This window comes from Mustela putorius, unplaced genomic scaffold, assembly GCF_011764305.1.
Source record: "Mustela putorius furo isolate JIRA1106 unplaced genomic scaffold, ASM1176430v1.1 tig00000095_pilon_pilon_pilon, whole genome shotgun sequence".
Taxonomy (NCBI): domain Eukaryota; kingdom Metazoa; phylum Chordata; class Mammalia; order Carnivora; family Mustelidae; genus Mustela; species Mustela putorius.
Genome location: NW_025421280.1, coordinates 18,953,958 through 18,977,596, shown reverse-complemented (window position 1 = coordinate 18,977,596; position 23,639 = coordinate 18,953,958). Strand labels below are relative to the sequence as shown.

At 48.0% G+C, this 23,639-nt stretch overlaps 1 protein-coding gene across 14 annotated transcripts in view; it reads left to right on the top strand.

Moving 5' to 3' along the window:
* Window positions 1-6,592: 6,592 nt before the first annotated feature.
* CACNA1D (calcium voltage-gated channel subunit alpha1 D) overlaps window positions 6,593-23,639 on the top strand; it is a 296,472-nt gene continuing 279,425 nt past the window's right edge. For 7 of the 14 annotated variants that reach the window (XM_004738203.3, XM_045078820.1, XM_013052931.2 and 4 more), the window contains exons 1-3: window positions 6,595-7,058; window positions 9,042-9,351; window positions 13,133-13,238. In XM_004738203.3, coding sequence (XP_004738260.1) covers window positions 6,992-7,058; window positions 9,042-9,351; window positions 13,133-13,238 — 483 coding nt within the window. In that variant the 5' untranslated portion in view covers window positions 6,595-6,991. Of the gene's footprint in view, window positions 7,059-9,041; window positions 9,352-13,132; window positions 13,239-23,639 lie in introns of all 14 variants that reach the window. The other 7 variants (XM_045078835.1, XM_045078846.1, XM_045078862.1 and 4 more) reach the window with 2 other exon arrangements.

Sequence of the window (23,639 nt, the reverse complement as noted above, 5' to 3'; positions counted from 1 at the left end):
TGAGAGGTAAGTTTGCCAGTTGAAGCAAACTAAAATATAGGACACCCCATTAAGTTTGAATTTCAAATAAATGGTAATTATTTAGTATAAATATGTCCTGGGAAATATTTGAGCATCTTGTAGATTATCTAGTGACTCCAGCTGTGGAGACCTAAAACCCTTTCAAGGGGTCTCTGCAGGTCAGATCTATTTGCATAGTAACATGAAGACTTTTTTGTCTTTTCTAGAGTGTTGGTATGTGCAAATTCAACTGTAGTTTAAACTGCTGGTGTCTTAGCATGAATCAAGGCAGGGACATTAAAGTATACCGGGGGACGTTGCATTATGCACAATGTCTGCCATTGACTCACAGTAAAAATGTTGCCAATTCTATTTAAGAATCTCCTTGATGAAGCAGTAAAAATTATTAGTTTTATTATATCTCAACCCTTGTATAGAAGTCTTCTTAACACCCCAGGTGAAAAACTAGGACATATACATAAAACACCTCTGCTGAATACAGTGGTTGTTTTTCTTTGTGATAGTTTGGATAGGTTGCTTTTTCCATGGAACACCATTTTTTTTACTGACAAATTTTGGTTATTCATACCTAAGCCTTTGGCAGTTATTTTCCTGAAAATGAGTGAAGTGAGCCAGTCACCTCAAAGGAAAAAAAAAAAAAAAAAAAAACTTGACAGTATTTGTGCCAATTATAAAATTTGAGCTTTCAAGTGAAAATTAGAACTTTGAAAAACTTCTTTCTACCACTGAGAGCTTGACAGCTTCCCAATATTTAAGACTTTCTGAAGAGATTGGTGGCGATAACAATGAATGTGGAGTTTTCTTTTATACGGTTTAATGAGATGTGTCAACATTTGGAAAGTCTGTGTACCTCAGTGAACCAATATTTTCCAAATGACCAATATGTGTTACCAAATTATGCATGAGTAACAAGATCCATTCAAAGCACAATATAAACTGGTAGATTTTAATGTAACAGTATGAGAAGTTTCGCTGCTATGGTTTCAGATTCCACATTTCAACTAACCTTTAAAAGTCAAGTTTAATGTCATAGCAAAGGAGTATATCTACAATTATCTGAAAAGGCTATTAAAATGGCTCTCCCTTTTCCAACTAGATATCTGTATAGGGCTCGATATTATTCATACATGTCAGCCCAACGTCCTGTCACTGTGGATTGAATGTATGAGAATCCAGGTGTCTTCTTTTCAGCCAGGCAGTAAAGAGATTTGCAGAAATGTAAAGGAATGCTCTCCTTCTCACTATTTTGTTGGTAATTATAGAAACTTTTCTTTAAAAATGTTAACAGGTAGGGGCACCTGGGTGGCTCAGTGGGTTAAAGCCTCTGCCTTTGGCTCAGGTCATGATCCCAGGGTCCTGGGATTGAGCCCCGCATTGGGTTCTCTGCTCCGTGGGGAGCCTGCTTCCCTCTCTCTCTCTGCTTGCCTCTTTGCCTACTTGTGATCTCTCTCTCTCTGTCAGATAAATAAATAAAATCTTTTTTAAAAAAAATGTTAACATGTAATGAGCTTTTTACTATTTTTAAGTGAATGATAAATGATTTTTAAATGTTCTTAGTTCGAATTTTACAGATAAACACCTATTGATAAAATCTATCCGGCAAAAGCTCTTTGAGGTCTACCATAGTTTATCTTTAAGATTTGTTTATTTATTCTAGAGAGAGAGAGAGAGAGAGAGAGAGCAAGCAGGGGGAGGGAGGCAGAGGAAGAGAGAGAGAATCCTGACACAGACTCCCCACTGAGCACGGAGCCCTACAGGGGACTCAAAGTGGGGCTTGATTCCAGGACTCCCAGGTGCCCCAAGGTGTACCATAACTTTTAAGAGTGTAAAGGGGTCCTGAGACCAAAGGGCTTGAGAACCACTAGACCACAGGAGGATACCCTGACTGGTGAGCCAGATGTTTGGGAATTTCCACCATCCCCTTCACTTAATATCACCATCTCTGAAGTTACCCCCATGTTGCAGCATAACCATGTTGCTGATTTCTGCACACGTTCTGGACTTTGGGGCTGAACTTTGTGCATACCATTTCTTTACCTGGAACATATGTCCTGTACCCTTTATCTACTTATCTAGTGGTTAGGGGGTCAGAGCTATCATCTTAGCATGCATGAAGGCCTGAGAATGCAGAGAATCAGAGACCCAACTTCAGTTGGTTTATAGGTATGCTCTGCATATAACCTTTAGGATTTTTGTTTGTTTGTTTGCTTGTTTTTACCATCTAAGGGCCAAATGTCCTGCCATAAACTTATGGGGTTTTTGTAAATATTAGCTGACAATTTCTAGTGATATCTGTGGGCTGTTTTGATCCAGTGCAGATTAATCAGAGTGTTTTGCGCCTGCTGTGAGCAGAACACTTGGCAGTGGGGGCAAGGACTTAAGGACCTACACCATGGTTGGAGACACAGGATTCATAGTCAAGGAGTTAATTAAACAGGACACAAGAAAGCATGTAATTGAAGGGGTAACCAGGTGCTGTAGGCCTTTAGGGACGGGGTGGTGGAAGCAGGGGTGGGCACATATGTGTTTCCTGTGGCTGGAGAAATCAAAGAAGGCTTCTGGGAGGAGGCAGGGACTTGCTGGGGACTTGTTAGGTAGGCAGGGTTTAGTTAGAGGTCAGCAAGGCAGGATTTCAGGTCAGCGAATAAACACGAGCCAGGGCAGAGAGTCAGAAATGAGCACAGCATGTTCACGGCCTAATGAGACTGCTGACCATGGCGAAGGTGAATGGTGCGAGGTGATAAGGTTGAAAGCTAGTCAGAGGTTTTTTAGCTTGGACGTGGAAGGAAGGAGGAATCAGCCTTTTTTTTTTTTTTTTTTTTTTGGTTAGGGAAGGGGCATGGTGTTTTCTGAGCACGGGATGGTTTATTACCGAATGGATTTAGGGCATCTAGTTAGTGATGTAGGGATGTGAGGTGGCAAGGCTCTGGACTGGGATAGCAGCAAGGTTTTTTTGGTTTGTTGTTTGTTTTTTAAGATTTTATTTATCTATTTGACACAGAGAGAGAGAGAGCACAAGCAGGGGGAACAGCAGGAAGAGGGAGAGGCAGGCACCCCGCCAAGCAGGGATCCCATTGTGGGACACTATCCCAGGACCCCAGGATCATGACCTGAGCTGAAAGCAGATGCCTAAACAACTGAGCCACCCAGGTGCCCGAGGATTTTTAAAAAATGAAATACATGCAGGGAACTGCTTCCAGAATGCTTGCTCAGTGCCTTTAAATGGGAGTGTTTTACATATGAGGACATGGGGATTAAAGCCCCACAAGAGCATGTTTGTGACATAACTGGGTCTTATGACATGTGGCTGCCTTTTATTCGAGCCTTTCTTGGGTCTTATCCTCCCGGCCACTAAATAATCGTCTGGGTTGGGGCAGGTCCTTTAACTCCTCCGTGTCTTGGTTTTGTCATCTGTAAAATGAGGGTGTTAATAGGCCTTGTCTCCTGGACTTGTTATGAGAATTGCATGAGTTCATACATGTAAAGTGTTTATTTTTATTTTTTTAAAGATTTTTATTTATTTATTTGATAGAGAAAGATCACAAGTAGGCAGAAGGCAGGCAGAGAGAGAGGGGGAAGCAGGCTCCCCGCTGAGCAGAGAGCCTGATGTGGGGCTGGATCCCAGGACCCTGAGATCATGACCTGAGCCGAAGGCAGAGGCCTAAACCACTGAGCCACCCAGGTGCCCCATGTAAAGTGTTTATACTGGGTCCTGGGACATAGGAAGCCTTTAAAAAATACTAGCTATTATTTACTTATTCAGTCACTCGTGTTATGTTGGGAATATAAGTATTTAAATTACCCAGTGGGCCAAAGCATTCAGAGCTGTGCTGAATCAAATCTCTTTACCACCTGCCCCCCCACCCCCGCACCCCCAAAGAAAGCTGGCTGGAGACATTGTGAAGATGGGACTCAGGATCTAGGGTGGAACAATGTTAAAAACTCTAATTCCACGAATACCTTAAGATCTAAAGTATAAAGCCCGGAGACCCGAGTCACAATATAATCCTGCCACTTCACTGGCTCCCACTGCAGAGAAGATAAATCTGGATTACTCAGCGAGCCAGCAAGCCTTCTTGACTGGCTTTGTGTTGTCCCGGCCTCCTTCCTCCCCCAGCCTGGGAGGCCTGCCCCTCCAACCTGCACTCCTGCTTCTTTTCAAACACATCACCCTGGACGTGGGCCTCCCCCGCCTTCACTCTTTCCCCCAAAGCTCATTCCTCTTACTCCACTTGTGCCCAATAAAATTAGTCACCTGTTTTTAATAGACTTTATTTTTTAAGAGCAGTTTTAGGTTTACAGAAAAAATTGCAGAGAAAGTGTAGAGTTCCCCTATACTCTCTCTCCCAACTGTTTCTCCTATTAGTAACATCTTGGATGAGTGTGCTACATTTGTTACAATTGATGAGCCAATATTGATACATTGTTATAAGTACATTGTTATATAAGCCCATAATTTACATTAGGGTTTACTCTTTGTGTTGTACATTCTATGGGTTCTGACAAAGGCATAGTGTACTATAATCATGACAGTATCATACAGAACAGCTTCAATGCCTTAGAATTGCCCTGTGCTCCATCAGCTCGCTCCTCCCCTTTCCTCCCCTCATCAATTTTTAAGAATCTGAATGCCATGTCTTCAGTGAAAACATCTCGAATGAATCTCTTTGATGCTTTCGTGGCATTTTCTTCATACCTATGACAGCTCCTGTGTCCCACATAGTACTACAGATGGACCCACACTCTTCTTCCTTCCCTAGGTTGTATCTCCATGAGGGAGAGAATGTACTATGGATTTGGACAACACCTAGCCTAGACTCTGTTCTTAACAAGTGTCTTATACATGCTGGCTGACCTGAATTGTGAGCAAATATCAGGGTGGGTCTTTGCAGAATAGAGGCAGGGCTTTAGACCTTGAAGTCTGGAAGGGACAGGTAAATGAATTTGATACTTGCATCAGCACTCGAGGTCTGTGGATGGGAAAGTTCTCTGAAGGCAACTATCTTCGGTCCCTTCAGATTGGGGCTCAGGAGCAGGCTTACTGCTAGGCCACAGGGCTCTTCCCCTGCCTTGCCACCTCTCCAGAAAGAAAAAGTGAAACAACAAAAGAAGAGAAAGGAACAAGGAGCCTGATTGTTTTTATCCTTCCGTCCTTGTGCCCCTATCAGGAAGGCCCCTGGAAAGCCTTATGTTTGGTCCTCACTCTCTCTTCCCAGGTGGCCCCCAACAATTGATGCCCAGAGCGCTTTCTTTGGCCAAGGAGCACCTTCTCATAAACGCTCATTTTCTTAAGTCACGCTGAGCTTTTTGCTTTAAAGACGCTGTTCTCAGACGTTCTAAAACGCTGTAGGAACATGCAGATCGGAACAAAAGCAAATAAATCGAATCTTGTGAAGTAAAGCAGAAGCCCTTCTCCAACAGCCAGCACAACGCTAAAAGAGAAATAATCAGTCATCCACTAGATACAGTACTCTCCCCTCTAGACAGGAGCTGCCCTTGGCAGAAACCCCCACCCCAAATACGCGACAGGGAAGGCACTCTCCTCCGCTGCCACACGAGAGGCCGCAGTTTTAGCGCACTACCTATTCCTTTAACCAACACTCGCTGTTTGAAAGACCTTGGCCTTTACTTCCTCGTACCTGCCCGCAAACACACGTAAGGTGGGGGGAGGGAGAGACGCAGACAGAAAGTGCCCCCTGTCACTCCCCGAATCTTTGGGCCCACAGTGGCGCCAGACCCGGCCCGGGTTAGGGGGGGGGGACACTCTGGAAACCCGGTTAGATCTCCAGGTGCCCTTACCTGGGACAGTGAATGCTTTCGAGAAAGCAGGGCTCCCCCATCCCCCCGCACCCAGGAAAAGCCTGAGGAAGCAGGAGGGGGAGTAGGGAGGTAGCCTGGCAAAGCCCCTCCACCCCAAGACGACCGCCCGCGGGCACCTGGGCTCCCAGGGGGCGGGGCTTCCTCCAGGTGTGCGGAGGAGAGGGACGCCGAGGGCCGAGGCCAGCGCGGAGCCTAAGCAGCGCACTCTCCAGCTCTCCCCCTTCCCATCCCCATTCCCATCCCCAACCCCGCCCCGCCGAAATGTAGGGGAGGAGCGGTTAATCCGCTGCCGGCGTCCGCGGGCTCCGCAGGCCCCGCCCACCTCAGTCGGGCGACCGCCCGGAGCACGCTGCGGCGCGCAGGGGGTTAAGCGGCAGCCGGCGGCCGGAGCGCGCTTAACCCTTTGGCGCCCGCGGGTCCTCCGAGCCAGGCGGGGTGGCGGTACCCCAAGCCCCACGCGGCGGCCACCCCGGGCGCGCGGGCCGAGCGGGTACAGCCGCGGGCCGGGCCCGGCCCCTGGGGCGCGGCGCGGCCCGTGGGAGGCTCGGCGGGCGGGGGGGAGGGAGGGGACGGCGGCGGCGGGCGCGCAGCGTCGCCAGGGCGAAGCCGGCGTGCGGCGCGGCGCGGCGGGCGCGGAGCGAGCGAGCGAGCGAGCGCCTCCGTCCCCGGATGTGAGCTCGGGGCGCCCGCGGTCCCGAGCCAGCGGCGGCGCGGGCGGCGGCGGCGGCGGCGGGCACCGGGCACCGCGGCGGGCGGGCGGGCATGGGGGGCGCTCCGAGCGGCCCCGGCGGCCGGGCCGGCATCTCCGCGGCGTCCCTCCGCTAGAGGAGGGGACCAAGCCAATTCTCCTTTGCAGCAAAAAATTACATGTATATATTATTAAGATAATATATACATCTTATCTTATTTTTTTAAAAAAGTTTATTTTGCTCCATTTTTGAAAAAGAAGGAGCGTGGGTGGCGAGCGGTTTTTACAAATTATTCTTATTTTCTGCTATCTGTCCCCGTCCCTCCCCACCCCCTGCTGAAGCGACAATAAGGGCAGGGACCGCGGCTCCTATCTATTGGTCACCCCCTTACCCGTTCCTCCCCCGCCCCAACGCCCAGCACCGTGCCCTGCACACAGTAGGCGCTCAATAAATGTTCGTGGATGATGATGATGATGATGATGAAAAACATGCACCATCAACGGCAGCAGCAAGCGGACCACGCGAACGGTGAGCAGCCAGAGCCTGGGCACCCGCTGCCAAATCTCATCCTTGTCATGGTCCTCCTCTTCCCACCCCCTCTCCCTTCCCACCCCCTCCCGTCTCTGATGCGCTGGGTGGGTTGAGGGGGTTGGAAAGGATGCTTCTAGCTCGGTGCCATCTACATAGAAAGGGGAGATGCGTGACAGCCACTCCGTTCTCCCCTTCAGGCCTTGAATGTCAGAGTTAATTCTGCATTTGTGGGGTGGGGGCGGCCGTGGAGTCCTTGGAGTACTGTGCCGCCGGAGGGGCGGCGAGCCGAGGTGATTCGGGTTCAGTGTCCTCGGGCTCAACTTTCCTCCAACGCTTGCGAGCGATGGAAGGGGGGGATGGCTGTTAGTCCTCAGCCTGAGCCCCCTTTTCAGCCTCTTCTCGCCTTCCCCTCCTTCCCCGCCCCCTGGTCTCCAGTGGCATCCGGAAAATTCTAGGATTGCCCGGTTTCCCTCTTCGCGTCGGTGGGCGAAGCACACCCCGCCCCTGGAGAGGGAGGCCGGGTCTCGGAATCGCGGCCAGGGGGTCGGGAGGAGAGTATTCCCGCTCCCAGCGCCGCGGTGCACACGTCGGTAACCTAGCAATGCCCGGGGAGTCGCGGCCGCTGTGGGGCTCCCCTCCCCAGCCCGGCCTGGGCACCACGTGCAGTCACCACGCCGGCCTGGCTGGGTCGAGACGGTGCCTGGAACAGCTTCTGGTCAGCCCTCCTACCTCCTCCTTGGAGGCCGGGGGGCGCTCCCCCATCCCCCAACCTCAGTGGGCTCACAGCCTTCCCGGGAGAGCGCTTCCCAAGGGAAGGTTCCGCAGGATTCCTCCCCAGCTCGGTTTGCAGCTGGGGACTGCTGCTGCCCCAGGCCGGTGGCCCCCTTCTCTGGTTGCTGGGCAGGCAGACTTGTGCTTGCTTCGACTCTCTCTCATTCTTTACTTAGCAAGAAATGGTTTTGCCACGGCCCATCCCTCTACCTTTGCCACCACTCACTTTGACTTCTGTCTCAGTAAGGAGGTTGTGACTCAAGGTAGGCAAGTGCCTGGGAGACCTGCCTAGGTGGAGGCCTGACCCAAAGTCTGAGGGGGCTTTGCACTTGCAGCCCCTTTGGGGTTCTGCCCTGTACCTAGATGCCAGCCTGCAGTTATGCCAGCCTGCACTTCGGTGACTCCTGCTTGGGCCTTGAGGGCCCCTGGCATAATCCATCCTGTCTTTCCTAGGGATAGGGGTGCAGGCTGTCTGCCTTGACTGTATCTCTGGATGCTGGCTTGGCTGCTGCGGCTGCAATTTAAAATGCAAAAAAGCCCTAAAGATGTTTTCTGTTTTCGGAAGCCTGTGGAGGAAATGAGTCCCAAGCATCATGAATTTTCATTTGCAGGAAGTGTCAGTGCATAATCTGGATATTTGTTATGGGGCTTTTGGTATTGCCCTGGTGCCAGTGGAGGAGTTTTTTTTTTTTTTTTCTCCCCCTATGCCGAAAAACATGCATTTGTGGCTGTACAGAGATGTTGGAGTGACATCCTGAAAATGATTAAGACTATTGAGTTACTGGCACTGCCGCCCCCCACCCCGTGGTAGTTATTTTGGAGAAAAGCTATTGTGTGTATCTGTTAACTCATTAGAGATCCATGGGTTTTTAAATGTCAGAAAAGGTGGGATAAATGTGGATGGCCTCAGTTTGAAGAAGGGCACCAGCGGAGTCCTTGGGAAACCGTGAATATAGAAAGGAGCTCACCTCATTGCACCAGGGGGTCCCGTGGCGCCCAGGATCTAGCGCGAGCACTTCTTTTCCTGCTCTGGTTGACCACATTCCTGCTTCTGAAAAATAGGACATGAGGTTCTAAATGGAAACATGGGAACCATACCCCCCCACCCGTTATTGATGGGAGACAGCCTTTGCTTTTTTCCTGAGACTGGATTCTCATTGTTTGTTTGTTTGTTTGTTTGTTCATTTTTCCTTTTCTCCTTCTTCCCAGAGGCAAACTATGCAAGAGGCACCAGACTCCCTCTTTCTGGTGAAGGACCAACTTCTCAGCCGAATAGCTCCAAGCAAACCGTCCTATCTTGGCAAGCTGCAATCGATGCTGCCAGACAGGCCAAGGCTGCCCAGACTATGAGCACCTCCGCACCCCCACCTGTGGGATCTCTCTCCCAAAGAAAACGTCAGCAATACGCCAAGAGCAAAAAACAGGGTAACTCGTCCAACAGCCGACCTGCCCGCGCCCTTTTCTGTTTGTCACTCAATAACCCCATCCGAAGAGCCTGCATTAGTATAGTGGAATGGAAGTATCCTTTTTTTTTCAGGGAAGTCTTTCTCATTTTCTCTTGAACATCTGTTCTTTAAAAGGATCTGCTTTCCGAAATGGCACTTACAAAGTCGTAGCCGTCTGGGATGTGAACATGGGAAAGCTCTGTGTACAGGGTCTCATTGTATATACCTTCCTATCTCCTCGGGGTGTGGAGGGCTGGCTCTCTGGGTATATTTAGCCGTGTGTGTGTGTGTGTGTGTGTGTGTGTGTGTGTGTGTGTGTGTGTGTTGTGATGGAGGGAGGGGGCGACAAAAACTTCAAAGTGGCAGTCAAATAGGAAGCTGACATTTGGTCATTTGATACTAGGTGGTTAGTTTAAACCCACCATTGCTTTGGGGATTGTGATAGGCATGGAACCTCTTGCAAATGAGGTATGCTGATTTAAAACAAAAAGACTGTACGAGACTTTGTTAGAAATAGATACATTTTTGACCTTTAGTGGCATCTTCCCATTCTGATGTTTAGAATTTTTTTTCTGCAACTTCCCACGAAGGCTGAGGTTGCTTCCAGCTCTGACATTTGCTGATCTGATCGTTCAGGTAGCTACAAATATGAACACTTGCTTCATGGGGAGGGAGCAATTTGCTCATCAATGCTATGACTTCCTGGAATTTCCTTTTGACATGTTCCAAAAAAGCATTTGAAACGTGAGCGTGAGGGAGCATGTGGAGGGAGAGGCTTGTGAGCGCCTCTCCTTCCCAGGCCCTTGTGAGCTAGAGAGCAGTCTGTCAGTGGGGGAATTTGCAGTTGCTGCCTTTATAAAACATTCTGTCTGTGTCCTTGGACTGGAGTTACATTTCTGAGTGTCTCCTATGTATTTTTAAAACTGAACTCCAAATGCCCCAGGATGGTTGTTAACATCCCAGATCTTGGAAAACTGGGGTGCTTGGCCTGATCACCCCTTCCCCAAATCTGGAAGCCAGTCTCCAGTTACTGTCACCCTCCAGAAATGTTGACTGAGGCCTCCTTTCTGAACAAATGGCTTTCTAATTAGTCAGATGATTCACTGGTCTGGGTAAAACAAAGCATTTCCTTTTCCCAGAAGTGTATTTGGGACTACAGGAGCCTTCAAGTAGCTCCTAAGCATAAGGAGGAGTGAGGAGGTCAGGCTTTCCCCAGCACCCCCAGGGTGAAGGAGCTCAAAAGGGAGGAGCTTGGCCGCCAGCTGGAAGGTGGAGCTGTAACCCCCTTAGAACCTGGGCACCTAGCTGGGCTCCTCTTTGCAGGCCTTCTGTTGTAGCTGGTGGTTTTCTGTGCTCACAGACACAAGTTAAAATGAGGTAACTTTGTGGAGAAAGGTTTTGGAGAGGGCAGCCAAAGGCGAGGGTAGGATTTGAGGGGTTTTCGTGAGCTTTTCCTTTTTAGAACAGATGTCCGCTCTCTAGAGGGAGTTATGGTATCTCTCGCATAGCTGGGGGTGCGTGGACCTGTTTTCTGTGTAAGTTCTCTTTTAGTCTGAGAATGAATGCTAGTGTCAGCCCAGAGGCAGCTAGGCGCATGGGGGCATGCCTCGATGGCATCGCTGCCAGCAGAAGCATAGTTGCACTCAGCCAGAGAGATCTCCTCCTCCTGAGGTCGGCCTGACATGACTTGGGGTGAGCAGAGCCCTCTCTGGGGTCCTTCATTGCATGTGGAGTAAGGTGGGAGGCCTGACACTGTTCCTCTTCGTGCACAGTAATGTGTATATCGCAATTTAAGTGTACAGAATGAATTCCTGGATTGTACAGCTGACTCCCTTTCCCGCATGGCCGGCCACATGTGTACAGGAACTAGGGGATGTGGGCTGCCAATGTAGGGAGAAGCCTGCCTACAAATGGGACAGTCCGTAGAACAGATCTTTAAACAACATATGATCTGTTTGTCTTTCCCAGTGACAGTTCCCTTCTAGTTCAGGGAGCAGGTCATAGAAATCCTCTGAGAGCCAGCTGTGCCAGGCCCAGTCCGCACTGGGAGAGTGAGAACCTTGCTGGTCTGTATACCCAGACAAGGCAAGAGTGTCCTGCATCTTGGGGGGAATGAGGAGTGTTTGCCTTATCAGAAGGACTTTTTGGGAGCAGACCCATCTATTTCTCTGTTGCTCTGTTGTGCGTGGCTTGTAAAAATCTTGGGGCAGTGAGATAATTAACCATCCACACTTGGCAGCTGAAATCAGACCCCCATAAGGAAAAAAAAAAAGTGTTTGGCTTTCCTGAATAGCATTGGTATTTCTTGGATTTGCTGGTCTATCATTTAGGTACTGGGAACTAAAAGGGAAGAATGGGGATGGGAGAGATCACAGGGTGTGTTTTCTCTGTAGGATAACAGTGGGGCAGTTGGCTTTTAAAATTGCAGTAGGAATGGCAAAAAAAAAAAAAAAAAGAAAGAAAAACGTAAAGAGGATCCTGAAGTCTTCTGAAGGGGGACTGTCTTGAGGTTGGATCCTTGGATAAGAGATTTTGTAATACTAGAAGAGGTAAAAGAATAAATATGAATGAAAGCTAATTGGCTTTAAAAATAAACCCATCAAAATTAGTAAGAAAAGAAAGTCATTCGTTGTCCTTATTTCAATGAGTGTCAAAACACTTTAAAGGGGTGACTTTTCATAAGACTCAGGGTATCCACAGGGAGGTAGTGGGCCTTTGTTTCCTTCAGCATTTTTGGATTTCCCAGAAGGGTATCAGGATGAATGGAGAAGGCTCTGTTCACATCCTCAAAGCTTTAATACTTGGAGATGTTTAGTATCAGTGGCTTTGCCTTTTGTGAGTGAGGTTATGGCAGAAACACTTATAAAATCAAGCCATTCCCCCACCCCACCCCCCAAAGTTGCAGATTATGTTGGTGCTGAGAAACCTTGCATTCGGAAAGCCTGAAAGCCAAAAGAAGAAAAACCGTCATTTTGGCAGAAGTCAAATTTTGCATTGCCAGTTTTGACAATGTCTCTTAATAACACCAGAATGTTGAAGCAAGTATCTGTTGCAAGCTGATTTCAAAGTGATTTCTTCCAGACAGACCCCCGAGATTTAGAATTGTTCAATTGTACTTTCAGAGTGTCTGGTGCTGATTTCTTATGGCTTTTTATTTAATTTGTTTATAAATTGAATGCAGTAACAGCTCATTAGAAACCAAGCTCCAGTCCAGCTGTAATCCGAAACAGTGATAGGCATTGATTAGTAAAGGAAGCAGAGGGGGAGCTGGAGCCTGGCTGCTTGTCACAGTGTCTGAGGTATTGGAACATGCCACGAGACGGTCACAGGTAGAGTGCAGAAAGTTCTGGTGCCTTGGCCTGCCCCGGTCCAGACAGGAGACTGACCCAGCCAAGAATAGCCCCCGAGAAAATGGCTTTAACACATGGAAGCAAGGATTTGTGGAAGAGATTTGTCTCATGGGGACTTCCCTTTGTGTCTACGGCACCAGGAATGTAGTGTTCTCAGGCCTTTGTCGCCTTTAAAACTCGAAGAAGCAGAAACATGTTTCATAGGGTGCCCTCACTGGATGTGTGGGTAGGTTTCAATATAAAACGCACAGCAAAGCACGAGCGTAACATGGTCCTTGCAAGAGAAAGAAAGGACCCGAAAAAGTCATTCGATAGGAACATCTGCCAGATGACCACGGACGATGATATTTGCTGGAGACAGAGCGGGCACAACAGTGGGTCGAGAGAGGACTCGAGTGCGTAATTTTCGTTTCAAAAGTGATTCAAGAGTGGTGTGATCGAGAGTGTGATGGGAGAGATGGTTTGCGTTTGCATAAGACATATATGCCTTAACAACATTTTCCAGACCATTTGACATATTTATATTATTGGCTATTTTTGCCAATTGTGTGGCCTTAGCTATTTACATCCCATTCCCTGAAGATGATTCTAATTCAACAAATCATAACTTGGTAAGTGTCCTTAGAGTTCCTGCTTGTCCTGATATGTGGTTTTCATTGGCCTCTCTACTTAAACTGGCAGCTGGCTTTCTGGGTGGTGGAAGTTTACAGCTATGCCTGTGATATTTCCTGGAGCTTTGCAACAGGGGGTTTGTTTTTTTTTTTTTTTTTTTTTCCTTCTGACCTGTATTCTCAAATTTATACTGAATGAAAGTGTTTAAAGTCATGAATCTTGCATAAATAGATGTGGCACTTTTTTATGGAAGAGGTTTGTAGCAGATTTTAAAATAACTTTTCTCTCTGCATAGGCTTTTGCTGTCTACCATTCTTTTCCGGATAATATTAGCTCCTTTTGTTTTTGTTTTTGTTTTAAATCCAGTGTTTATTTGAGAGTGATGGGTATTTTGTTTGGTCAATTTTTCTGGTAAGTAGAGAATTATCGTAGATTTTGTACATGAACTATTCCTTTTTAGAGCATCAGAATACTATAGAATGACTAGATCTACGTTGGAACATAATTTGGAGAATACAGTGTAGTGTTGCATTAGGAGGATCCTATGAAGATACATTTTATTCCAGGATAAAATGATTCTAGGGTTAAATAAATTGGGATACTTCCACATACTTTATTGCCCTCTTAAAGATTTATAGTGCACATAAGCTCAGTAAGAGCTCCGGGAAGGTCTGTAGTTAAAAAACTGGTTTCATTTTGTTTAACTCAGCTAGTCTCTAAAAGTAATTGGTCATGGATTCTTCAAACAGTTTTTTGGCAGACCACATCACGGAACCATTGCTTCATGAAACTTCCTTTGGGAAAGGTTGATGTAGTTTAAAAAAAAAAAAAAAAAAAAAAGACAGAAATTAAAAAAAAAGAAAAGAAAAGAAAAAAAAGCCCGAAGGAGCTCCTGAGTTGGGACTAGGAGCTTGTCCCACTGGGCTGGGACAACTAGCTGTGTTTTGGGGGGGCATTTCCTAAATCCTTTCCACATTGCTGTTCAGCCACTTGTCAGGGGGTTCTGGATGAGGTGATCACTGGGATTGTATTTGCTTCTGACATTCTGTAATCTTTTCTTGATGATTCAGAAGCCATGTCGGGATTTTTCTGGAGTGGCTGCATCCTCCTTGGGGGGCGGGGGGCGCTGTGCAGAAAGGCAGGTGGAGGAGGGGGCTGGTGCTGGGTAACAGGGAGCTCTCTTTCTTGTTTTGCTCTCTCTTTTAGCTAGATTCATTTCTGGTTTTCCATGTTGCAGCTGTATTGGAGTAAGGCGGCTGTTTGTAACTGAGTGAGTGGTAAAAAGGCAGAGCCGGGGCTTATGGGGGGACTGCTGGGTTCTGAAGATACTGAAAGGATGCTCTTGTGATTTTATTGATTTGATTTGATTTTTTAAAGATTTTCCTTAGTTGTCAGAGAGAGAGAGAGAGAGAGGGAGAGAGGATAAGCAGGGAGAGTGGCAGGCAGAGGGAGAGGGAGAAGCAGGCCCCCTGCTGAGCAAGGAGCCCAGTGCTGGACTCCATCCAAGGACCCCAGGACCATGACCCAAGCCAAAGGCAGACGCTCAACCAACTGAGCCATCCAGCCATCCCTGCTCTTGTGATTTTAGCTTTAATCATGTGTACACAGGATTTCATGTTACACTTAAAACGTTGTAGCCTATGTTAGGTATAACATGAGGTCTGTTCATATTTGGGCTTTTGTAATCTGAATTCTAGAGAATGTAAAAAAAGTTTTGGGTATTGCTACTGAAAATATAAGTCAGCAGGAGTTGGATACGCATACACACATTTGCCGTGAGTGTGGGTTTCTGCTTTGCTGGGGGTAATTTGTGTGCTTTGCTCGTAGACGGGCGACATCAGATGATCCTTCTAAAGGAAGAGCAGAAGTGGCGGAGAGCCCCCATCGAAGGGGGTGGTTCATCAGAGGCGAGGCCACAGATGGTGTCAGCCTTGTTACCAAATTTAACAACGTGGATGGTGACCCAGTTTGTTGCTTTTTGTAGCTCAAGAGAACATGATTAAACAAACTTAGAAAATAAATACCTTTCAGAAAGGCCGATTAATTCAGATCAATGGAATAATTAATGGAGCTGCCTGCGTAAGCCAATTAATATTCTGATTTTTCCCAGGGAAATTCAGGGCACTGATATCTGCCGTCAGACCGGTTGGATTTCTCAGGGAATGAGTAAGGGAATAAAATAGAGGAAATGGATAAATCTCTCTCCTTCTCCCTTGCAGTCCCTCCCCTGCGGATGCTTTCTTAACCGTTCTTACACAGTGGTATTTTAAGGGGTGGGCGGAGGGAGGCCCTGTATTCGTTTGGCAGGCCTTTCTAAAAACCAACATCTACTCCTTTGACCTCTTACTGTTCTGAAACTCTAGCATTTGAGTTTCTGTCTTGTTTCACTTGGATGGTCACATGGCTAGAGGAGTTTATTCTCTGCTCGACTCTTTAAATATTTCCTTTCCCACTGTGGGAAGGGAAGATCTTTGCGGATTTCCCCCTGACTCTCTGCAAGGTCACAGGCCATGTCAGTGCTCCCACCAGGGAGCCAGTTTTTTTTTTTTTTTTTTTTAATACATTTGACCCAATTTGTACCCAAGTGATTGCTCTATTTTTGGGATCTGTTGAGAGGCGGCTGAACGAAGCTTATTTTTCATCTGTAGTAAATACCTTCCAGTTAACGTGAATGGCAAATCAAAGGGCAAAGAGCGATACGGGTTGCAAAGCAGCACGCGTCAGGGAGCTGGTGGGTTTTTCCTTTGCGCCTTCGCTCTCTGGGAACTGGGTATGTTGAACCCTTAGAGCCAACTTTGTGCCGAGCTCTGTCTGCCTCTTAAGGTCATCTGTAGTGACACGATTACTTCTGTCGGGTGAGAAAGGTGACCAGTGTGTGTTTGGTCTGGCTTGCTTGTAACTGAGCCAGCTTTGGGCATCTGGAGACTGCCTTGGGGGCAGCAAGTTTTCCCAGGGTTAGGTCTCCTCATCGTCGTCGTCTTCTTTTTTTTTTTTTTTTTTTTTTTTTTTCTTAAAATATAAACAGTCTCAAGTTTCTAGGCAGTTTCATTTGTGGACTTGCAGGGACTCGCGGAGGTTGAAGCCATGGAAACGGTACGACTGAGTTCCCACAGTGAGATGCTTTTTGGCTCCGTCTGTCGCGCTAGCTCCCCAGTTCCACTTACTGAAAGTGTGTATCACTTATTTAATTTCTTCTTAGCCCGGGGTGGGGAGCAGGGCGAGCTCTGCCTTCCCGAGTGTCAGAGCGGGGCTGCTTATAATACTGTGTGCCTCACTGTGTCGAAGAACTCCCTGCTTTGCTTCCCAGACTTCAGTTTCTCAAGGGCGACGGTGCGGTACCCTCTGGAGCGCTCAGTTGCCTCAGATTAGTAGGACTGTCCCACCTCTGGGTGCTCATCTGCCAATTCAGGCCTCCCCTGATGTCTGCTAATGACACCAGCCACAGAGGGCAAGGCCTCTCTGCCCCTTCATCAGGCATAGTGGCTCTGACCAGGGGCTCAGCAAATGCTCCTTTAATTCAGTGGGAGGTTTTACCAAGTCTTTGACCCCTTTCCCATCCCCTTCCTCATCTTGTTGTTGTGGCCTGTTTTTTGTTTTTGTTTTTCTTGAGCGCCTTGATGTTTTGCCTTTACAGACCCCTTCCCATCTTACCCCTCCTGCTTAGCCATGCCCCCGTTGCCGTGACCAGGCCCTCCTGGGCTGTATGAGCTTTCTGAGTCCCTCCTTCCCAGAGCAGCAGCACCCCCACCCCCCATTGGCGCTCGCCCACCTTCTGGCCTCTTCTCCACCTGCAGTGCCTCTTCCGCTCCGGCCCCTGGAGGAGTTCAGGAATCCTCTCAAACGACGTCTCTTCCATGAGAGCTTTTCCCACTTTCCCACTGTGATCGGAAGTAACACTCTTCTCTGAGCCTCTCTCATGGCAGTTCACGTACAAAATACCCGATGTTTTCGGTCTTTATATGCATGTCTTATCTCTGTCTTACTAAGCATCTTCAGAATACAATTCTTAAGTGAGTCTTTTGGGGATCCCGGACAGTGCCTGGCCCCGGGGGTACCAAGTAGCTGTTCAGTAAACACGGGTAGTTAGTTGCTGTGGCTGCCCTGAGAAGCACCTCACTCATTCTTTCCTCTGAGCTGTATTTGGGATTTCCTTGGGTGGCAGGTCCTTCTGGGGACTCCTTGGAGGTCCTTAGCCAGGAGTGGGTGGGACGTGGTGAGCGCTTGTTCCTGAAAAGCTTAGGGTCTCGTGACTCTGCTTCTCGAGAGCCTCTGGCTGAAGGAACCTGGGAGCCAAGGTGTCAGGGCTGAACCGTCTAGCGCATTTTGTGCTCAGACTAGCAGAGTGGTGGGAACGCCTCTGACCAGCCATAATGGCCGTGGACTCCTGGCAGTGGGACCATTGTAAGATGCCTTACACCGGCTGGGAATGTTGTGGGACGGTGCTCTCTGATGCTCTCTGATGGTGATCTCTCTTCCATGGCTGAGGTCCCAGTGCACAGTGTTTCCTGGGCTTAGCAATCGAGCTCATTGGATCTGTATGGTCCTGTGGGTTAGGATCTTACAGTTTTTGCACCTAGGGGGATTTCCTGAAACACGGTTTCATAACTTGGTTTGTTGGGCTTAGCCTGTAAGGTGGGTTTTAGGTCTGTACTTTCCACACACCGTGTATTTGCTCCGTCGTCTTTCTGTTTGAACCGTGCGCTCTTTTTTCTGCACGACAAGATTCTGTCTGTTCCAGGACAGCTTCTCTGCTACCTCCTCAGCTCAGCTTCCGCCGAGCCTCACCCACTCCTGCCTCCCACCCCACCTGCCTGAGTTTAAGTACTGGCTCTCCCTCTGCCCTCCAATGAGCTCGGTTAACTCTCCTCTTTATGGACGTTTGCTGCTTTCCGCCTCTTTTTATAACAGCTCCGGGGCGTGGCTAGGTGGGTGGCGGTTCTGCACATGTGCTCTGGGGTCCACTGGTTGCTGCTTCAGCTCATTAGCTAAGTGACTTGGGGTGAAACTGGGGAATGACTTCCTAGAAACAGAGGCTGGCGTCTGATTAGTCTTGTAGTGTTGGAAACTAACCCTGTGCCTGGTGCACAGGAGGCACTGGGAAATGTGTGTGGAATGACGGAATAAATACATGAATGGATGTCCAAGGGCTTTGTGGTATGTCCTTATGGATCAGTAGTTAATTTTCAACAATTGGCTAATGATTAATGGTTGCCTGAGAGGCTGACTTTTGTTGTCTGATATTAATGAGAATCCCAGGAAACACCTGTCAGAGTTTGCCTCTAATTTCAGGATCGAGTCTTTCTTGGCAAATTTAACTCTTATATCTGAAGCAGAAAGAAAGGGAAGTCCTTGTTGATACTTTTCAAATCCCTAGGTCGTAAGCTGGCTTCTGTGTTCCGTGTTGTGTGTGCCCTGTCTGTGCGTGTGAGCGTCACAGTTCAGGAAGGAAGATGACCAGAGTAGGTAGACTTGTGTAGTAAGGCGTTACCCAGCGGTGGTTTCCTAATCATAAAACGTGTGCCAGTTTATGTGCTGCACAAAACAAATCACATGTCTTTTCCAGTGTTAACCTCATTTTGACAAAGAGCAAGTTACTGGGCCCCATCTTTTACTGAATGCACTTTGGTTGGGTGTTGACAGTTTTTCAGAGACCAAATCCAGCTCTTAAAGAATTCAGATCTACTACTATTAATGTTCCTTAAGAATTTCAAAAGGGTCCCCAGTCTTTCAGTTGCTTTGCCATAAAAATGAATCTCACTGTTGTATAGTCATACCTTGAACACTGGAACTTCCTCGCTCAGACCCTTTAAAAATGAGCTGGTTGCTGTTTGTAGAGTATAGATATTTGGACATGTTGGGGGATTAGCCAGCCCTTATAGGGTTATGGGGTGCAGAAACACAACTCAGATGGGCTTAGTTGAAAAAAAAAATGTGTATGGGTGAGTTTGTGTGATTATTAACGTAGCTAACTGAAAAGTCCAAGGGGTAGAAATCCTATCAGAGACAGCTGGAAAGGGGGCTTCCAAGAGGGTATCAGGATGCCACCCTGCACCCCGGATGCACCCGGCACCACAGCTGGCGGAGTCCAGCCAGCTCGCAGTGGGTCTGCCTCTCCGTGTCTGAAGTGTGCGTCCCCCTTAGCCCATCTGGGGGAGGGTCTGTGGGGAGATGCATTTCTTCCTTAACCTCAGCTCAGTATTCTAAAAATGATTATGTGAGAAACAAGAAACCCCTGTGGTAGATTTGTGGGTAGTTTCTTTCTTTCTTTCTTTTTTGAACTTTCCCATCAGAATTTAATTTTTAACTGTCTGCAAAATATGAGAAGTTCCAGAATCAGCAGGGGCAATTTGCCCAGCACTGGAGGTCCTTATGTCTCGTTAAATACTGGTGGTGGTGCTTGGGATCCAGAACAGATCCCCAGTAGCTCCTCCCCTAAGAAGGTCCCTAAAGAAATTGTGGACGTTTTGGAACCGTGGTGCTTGAGCTCTGGGGAAGGGCCTCATGAGTTGATACTGCTGCTTGGATGCCATGCCAAGGGAGGGGGTGCTGGTGGGTGTCCTTGTGGGTGGGGTGGGGATGGGGGTGGGAGATTGGCAGGTCATCCAGGAATTAGATGTTAGCCTTTCTGCTTCTGCCTCCTACTGTGCTCAGACTCCGGGGGGGGGGGGGGCTCTCTGCCAGCAACAGCACAGGGTATGTCCCCTGAGTCCCATTCTGCCCATGTGAGGAAAGTGGCAGAAGATTTCTTCTCTTTTTCGTTCATGTGGGATTGGAGTTCTTGCAGTTGGGGTGCTTGGGGACAGTCCGGCTGTGTGGCTGGGCAGGCAAAGCTGGTCATGCCTGGTGGGGAGGACACAGTGAGCAAAGCTGAAGGTTGGGGCTAAAGGAGGAATTGTGTGAGGTGACTAGCCCTCTGTGTGTGTGTGTGTGTGTGTGTGTGTGTGTGTGTGTGTGTGTGGTGGTGGTGGGGGGGAGATGTGTGTGGGTGTATAGATGGTTGGGTGTTTTTGACACACACCTTGAAGAGTGAAGCCTTCTGGTGATTTTCACTAAGCAGGCCCCCAGACACTGCCCAGATTGGGGAAAATGGCTTTCTTCTCCTGAACCTCCAAGCAGTGCTCTCTGCCAGTTTTTTTTATCCTTCTCCCTACTGGCTGAGTGGCAGTTCTAGAAATCACAGGACATCTGTTGAAATTACTGAATGAGTGACCTTGAGGGGCAGGCTGGAGGGAATTGGGAGGCTGACCTGAGGGAGGAAAGGCAGGCTGCTGGCTGCTCAGGGAAAAGGAAGCTGGCTGGGGAACCCAGCCAGGGAAGTGGGGAGGGGTCTCGAAGCAGGCTGGGTGGAAGGCTCCCACCTTTCCCTGCCTCCTGTGACCACAGGGAAGCCTGGCACAGCGTGCTCACAGGTAATTTTGTAGAGCTGTACGGACCCTGGTTTATGAGGCAGGAAGTCAAGGCACCATCATTCAACAGATATTTTATTGAGACTTGTTCTGCAGGGCACACCAGGTTCCTGTGTCCCTGACTGGTGTAGCCGCTGTGGCTCACTGTGCCCAGGAAAACCCACCACACGGGTTCGGAGAACAGCCTTCTTTGTTTTGTCATATCTTGCATTCTTAGAACCGGTCATCATTCGAGATTTGCAGATTTGCCCGAATGCATCCTTCCAGACAAGAAAACAATATCAAGTGACGGCCTGTTTTGGCCCCTCCAGCTCATTTTTAATCAGTCCTCAGTTTGGTGAGATCCTTTCAGAACTGCTTTTCACTGTGTCTGTGCCTGTGCACTTGGAAGTGTGTGTCTCTACAGTTGGGGTATTTGAAATTGTACACAAGTGGGAGCAGAACGCACGTGTTAAATAGCTTCGCTTCCCCCCACGTAATGTAGCTTGCAGACCTTTCCACGTCGGTATGTAGAGATCTAACAACTTCATGTTGGTGTAAAATATTCCCTGTGTGAACATGCCGTGGTTGACTGGTTCTCTTTCTGATGAGCCTTTAGGTTAGTTCCTGAAGTTTTGCTATTTCAACGAGTACCACATCAAATATCTTTGTATGAGCTTCTTCCTGCACACAAGGAAACATTCCTCTGGGTTAAGTACTTAGGAGTCAACTCTCTGGGCGGAGGACGGTGCGTTTTTAATTTCTTTACTGCCAATTCGCCCTCCCCTGAGCCTGTGTCGATTTAAATTCCCGCCCTCACATCTTGAGATCTGCTGTCATTTAACTCTGATGACCTCATGTGTTTTCTAGCTTCGGCTATGGGAAGGGAGACTTTGGGAGTAGGGTTCTGCCTTCTTGTTGGATGTCTGGTAGGCATCCAGAGCCTCTGGTTAGAGCAGAAAGTCCACAGCCCCTGAGCACGATTTCTAATTTCTTACAAACCACAGATCCAGATGAAAGGCCCCAAAGCTTATCATTCTCCCCCATACTTTTAAGTCCTTTGCCACAGGTTTGGTGCTGTAGCGCTTTCAAGTGAAACATTCATTCTAGGCGGCTAATAGGTAAGAAAGTTCCTTACCCTAAAATGGATTCTTCGTTTTGGCTTATTTGCACGCTGCCGTTTAAAGATGAGCACTGCCTTGGTGTTCCTTTCCACTGGGGAAGGAAAACGTAACCTGCTATGTTTCTACCGTCCCGTGTTCTTTGGTTATTAATTATTTTATTTTCATGCATATTAACATCTCGCTGTTATGATATTTATGATAGAGTTTATGTACTCCTCCTCCCTTCCTATGGCTTTGAGGAGGCTTAGGAAAGTGAAGTTGATGGGATATGGGGCAATGCAGAGTCTGGCTCAGTGGGTTAAAGCCTCTGCCTTCAGCTCGGGTCATGGTCCCAGGGTCCTGGGATCGAGCCCCGCATTGGGCCCTCTGTTCCAGCAGGGAGCCTGCTTCCTCCTCTCTCTCTGCCTGCCTCTCTGCCTCCTTGTGATCTCTGTCAAATAAATAAATAAAATCTTTAAAAACAAAAAACAAAAACAAAGTCGACTTGCCCCAGGGGCCTGAAGCTAACCGGTTGCTAACACCTGGGCACTGATCTGGTCTTTCGGAATTCCAGCAGGGGCGGGCCAAAGGAGGCACATCCTCACTTACAAGGCTTTTATCTTCTCAACAATGGGAAGCAGCTGCATTCATTCGGAGAAGCACTTTTTAGGAACCAGCTCCAAGGAGGAATGTGCAGCGTGGGTCCTTGTACAGAGTACACTGTCAGGCCTGGTGAGCCCTGTCGTTGCTGTGCTTTTGTTAGAGAATCAGAAACGCCCTGCGAGCAGATGGTCTCAGGATTTGTAGTTTCTAAAGGGGGACGTTTTAAAGGGGGAACGTGAGGAAGGTGATTCTGGGTTCTAGGAGAGCTTGGCTTTTCGATTATATAAATTACTATAGGAGTAAAGCTGGGAAGCCCAAAAAGCAGTTGAACACAGCTATCGTGAAATCATGCATAAAGTGCTTTTTTTGAGCGTTTATTATGTGTAAAATAGAGGCCATTAAACACATTTGCTTCCTGTCTTGTTTAAGTCAGAATATAAAAGGATACTATGAATTAGCGCAGAGAACCCCTCCAAGCCCCTTGTGCTGGAAGAGATGTGGTTTTATTATTTTACTCTGACATGAAGTGAGGAAGTGACCAACATGTTTTTTAACAAGACATCCTTGAGTGCTCTTCGGTAAATAGATAACAATGGGGCATAATGACTATTTATATTTAAATGACTGCTTTTAAATGGTACAAAACCAGCCATTAATTAGCCCCGTTAGTCCTTTTTTTTTTTTTTTTTTCATGATAATGCAAAAATGAATTCCTCTTCCGGCTTTCACAAATTCTGAATTGTTGAAATATAAATGAATAGTGAATCCATCTAAAGCTCTTTTTGGAGGTTTTATCAGGAGGGAATGAAATGAAAACATCTACAGTTCTGAATTAAGATTCCTGGAAGTGGTGACAGCCAGCAGGAATTCGTTAAGAGGTGGGTGGTGGAGAGGTCTTTTTCTAGGACACACGGGGTGGGGGTGGGGCTAGTGCGGTCAGGTTAGAGAAGGCTCTGCCCTGTGTTCCTTTGGCCAGCGGTGAAGCTCGCTGACAGGAGGAAAACCGCGTGGGGCAGCCATCGGTAGGTTAGATGGCACGTTCTCATATACCGGAGTGGTGCTGGTCGTGAGTCGCAGACTGGTGGAGGTGGGGATGGAAAAGGGTCCCCGAAACCTGCAGATGGATGTGTTCCTTTCAGATGCAGCAGCTGACTTGCCCAGGGTCCCCTGGTGACAGAGGAACCAAGCCGGGACCCAGGCCCAGTCTCCTGTCTCCCAGTCTGTCTCTTCCCATGCCCTCCAGTTACAGCTGTGACTCCGGGGGGGAAGCCTGGCACTTCCCCTCTGGACAGGGCAGGGTCTGAGACTA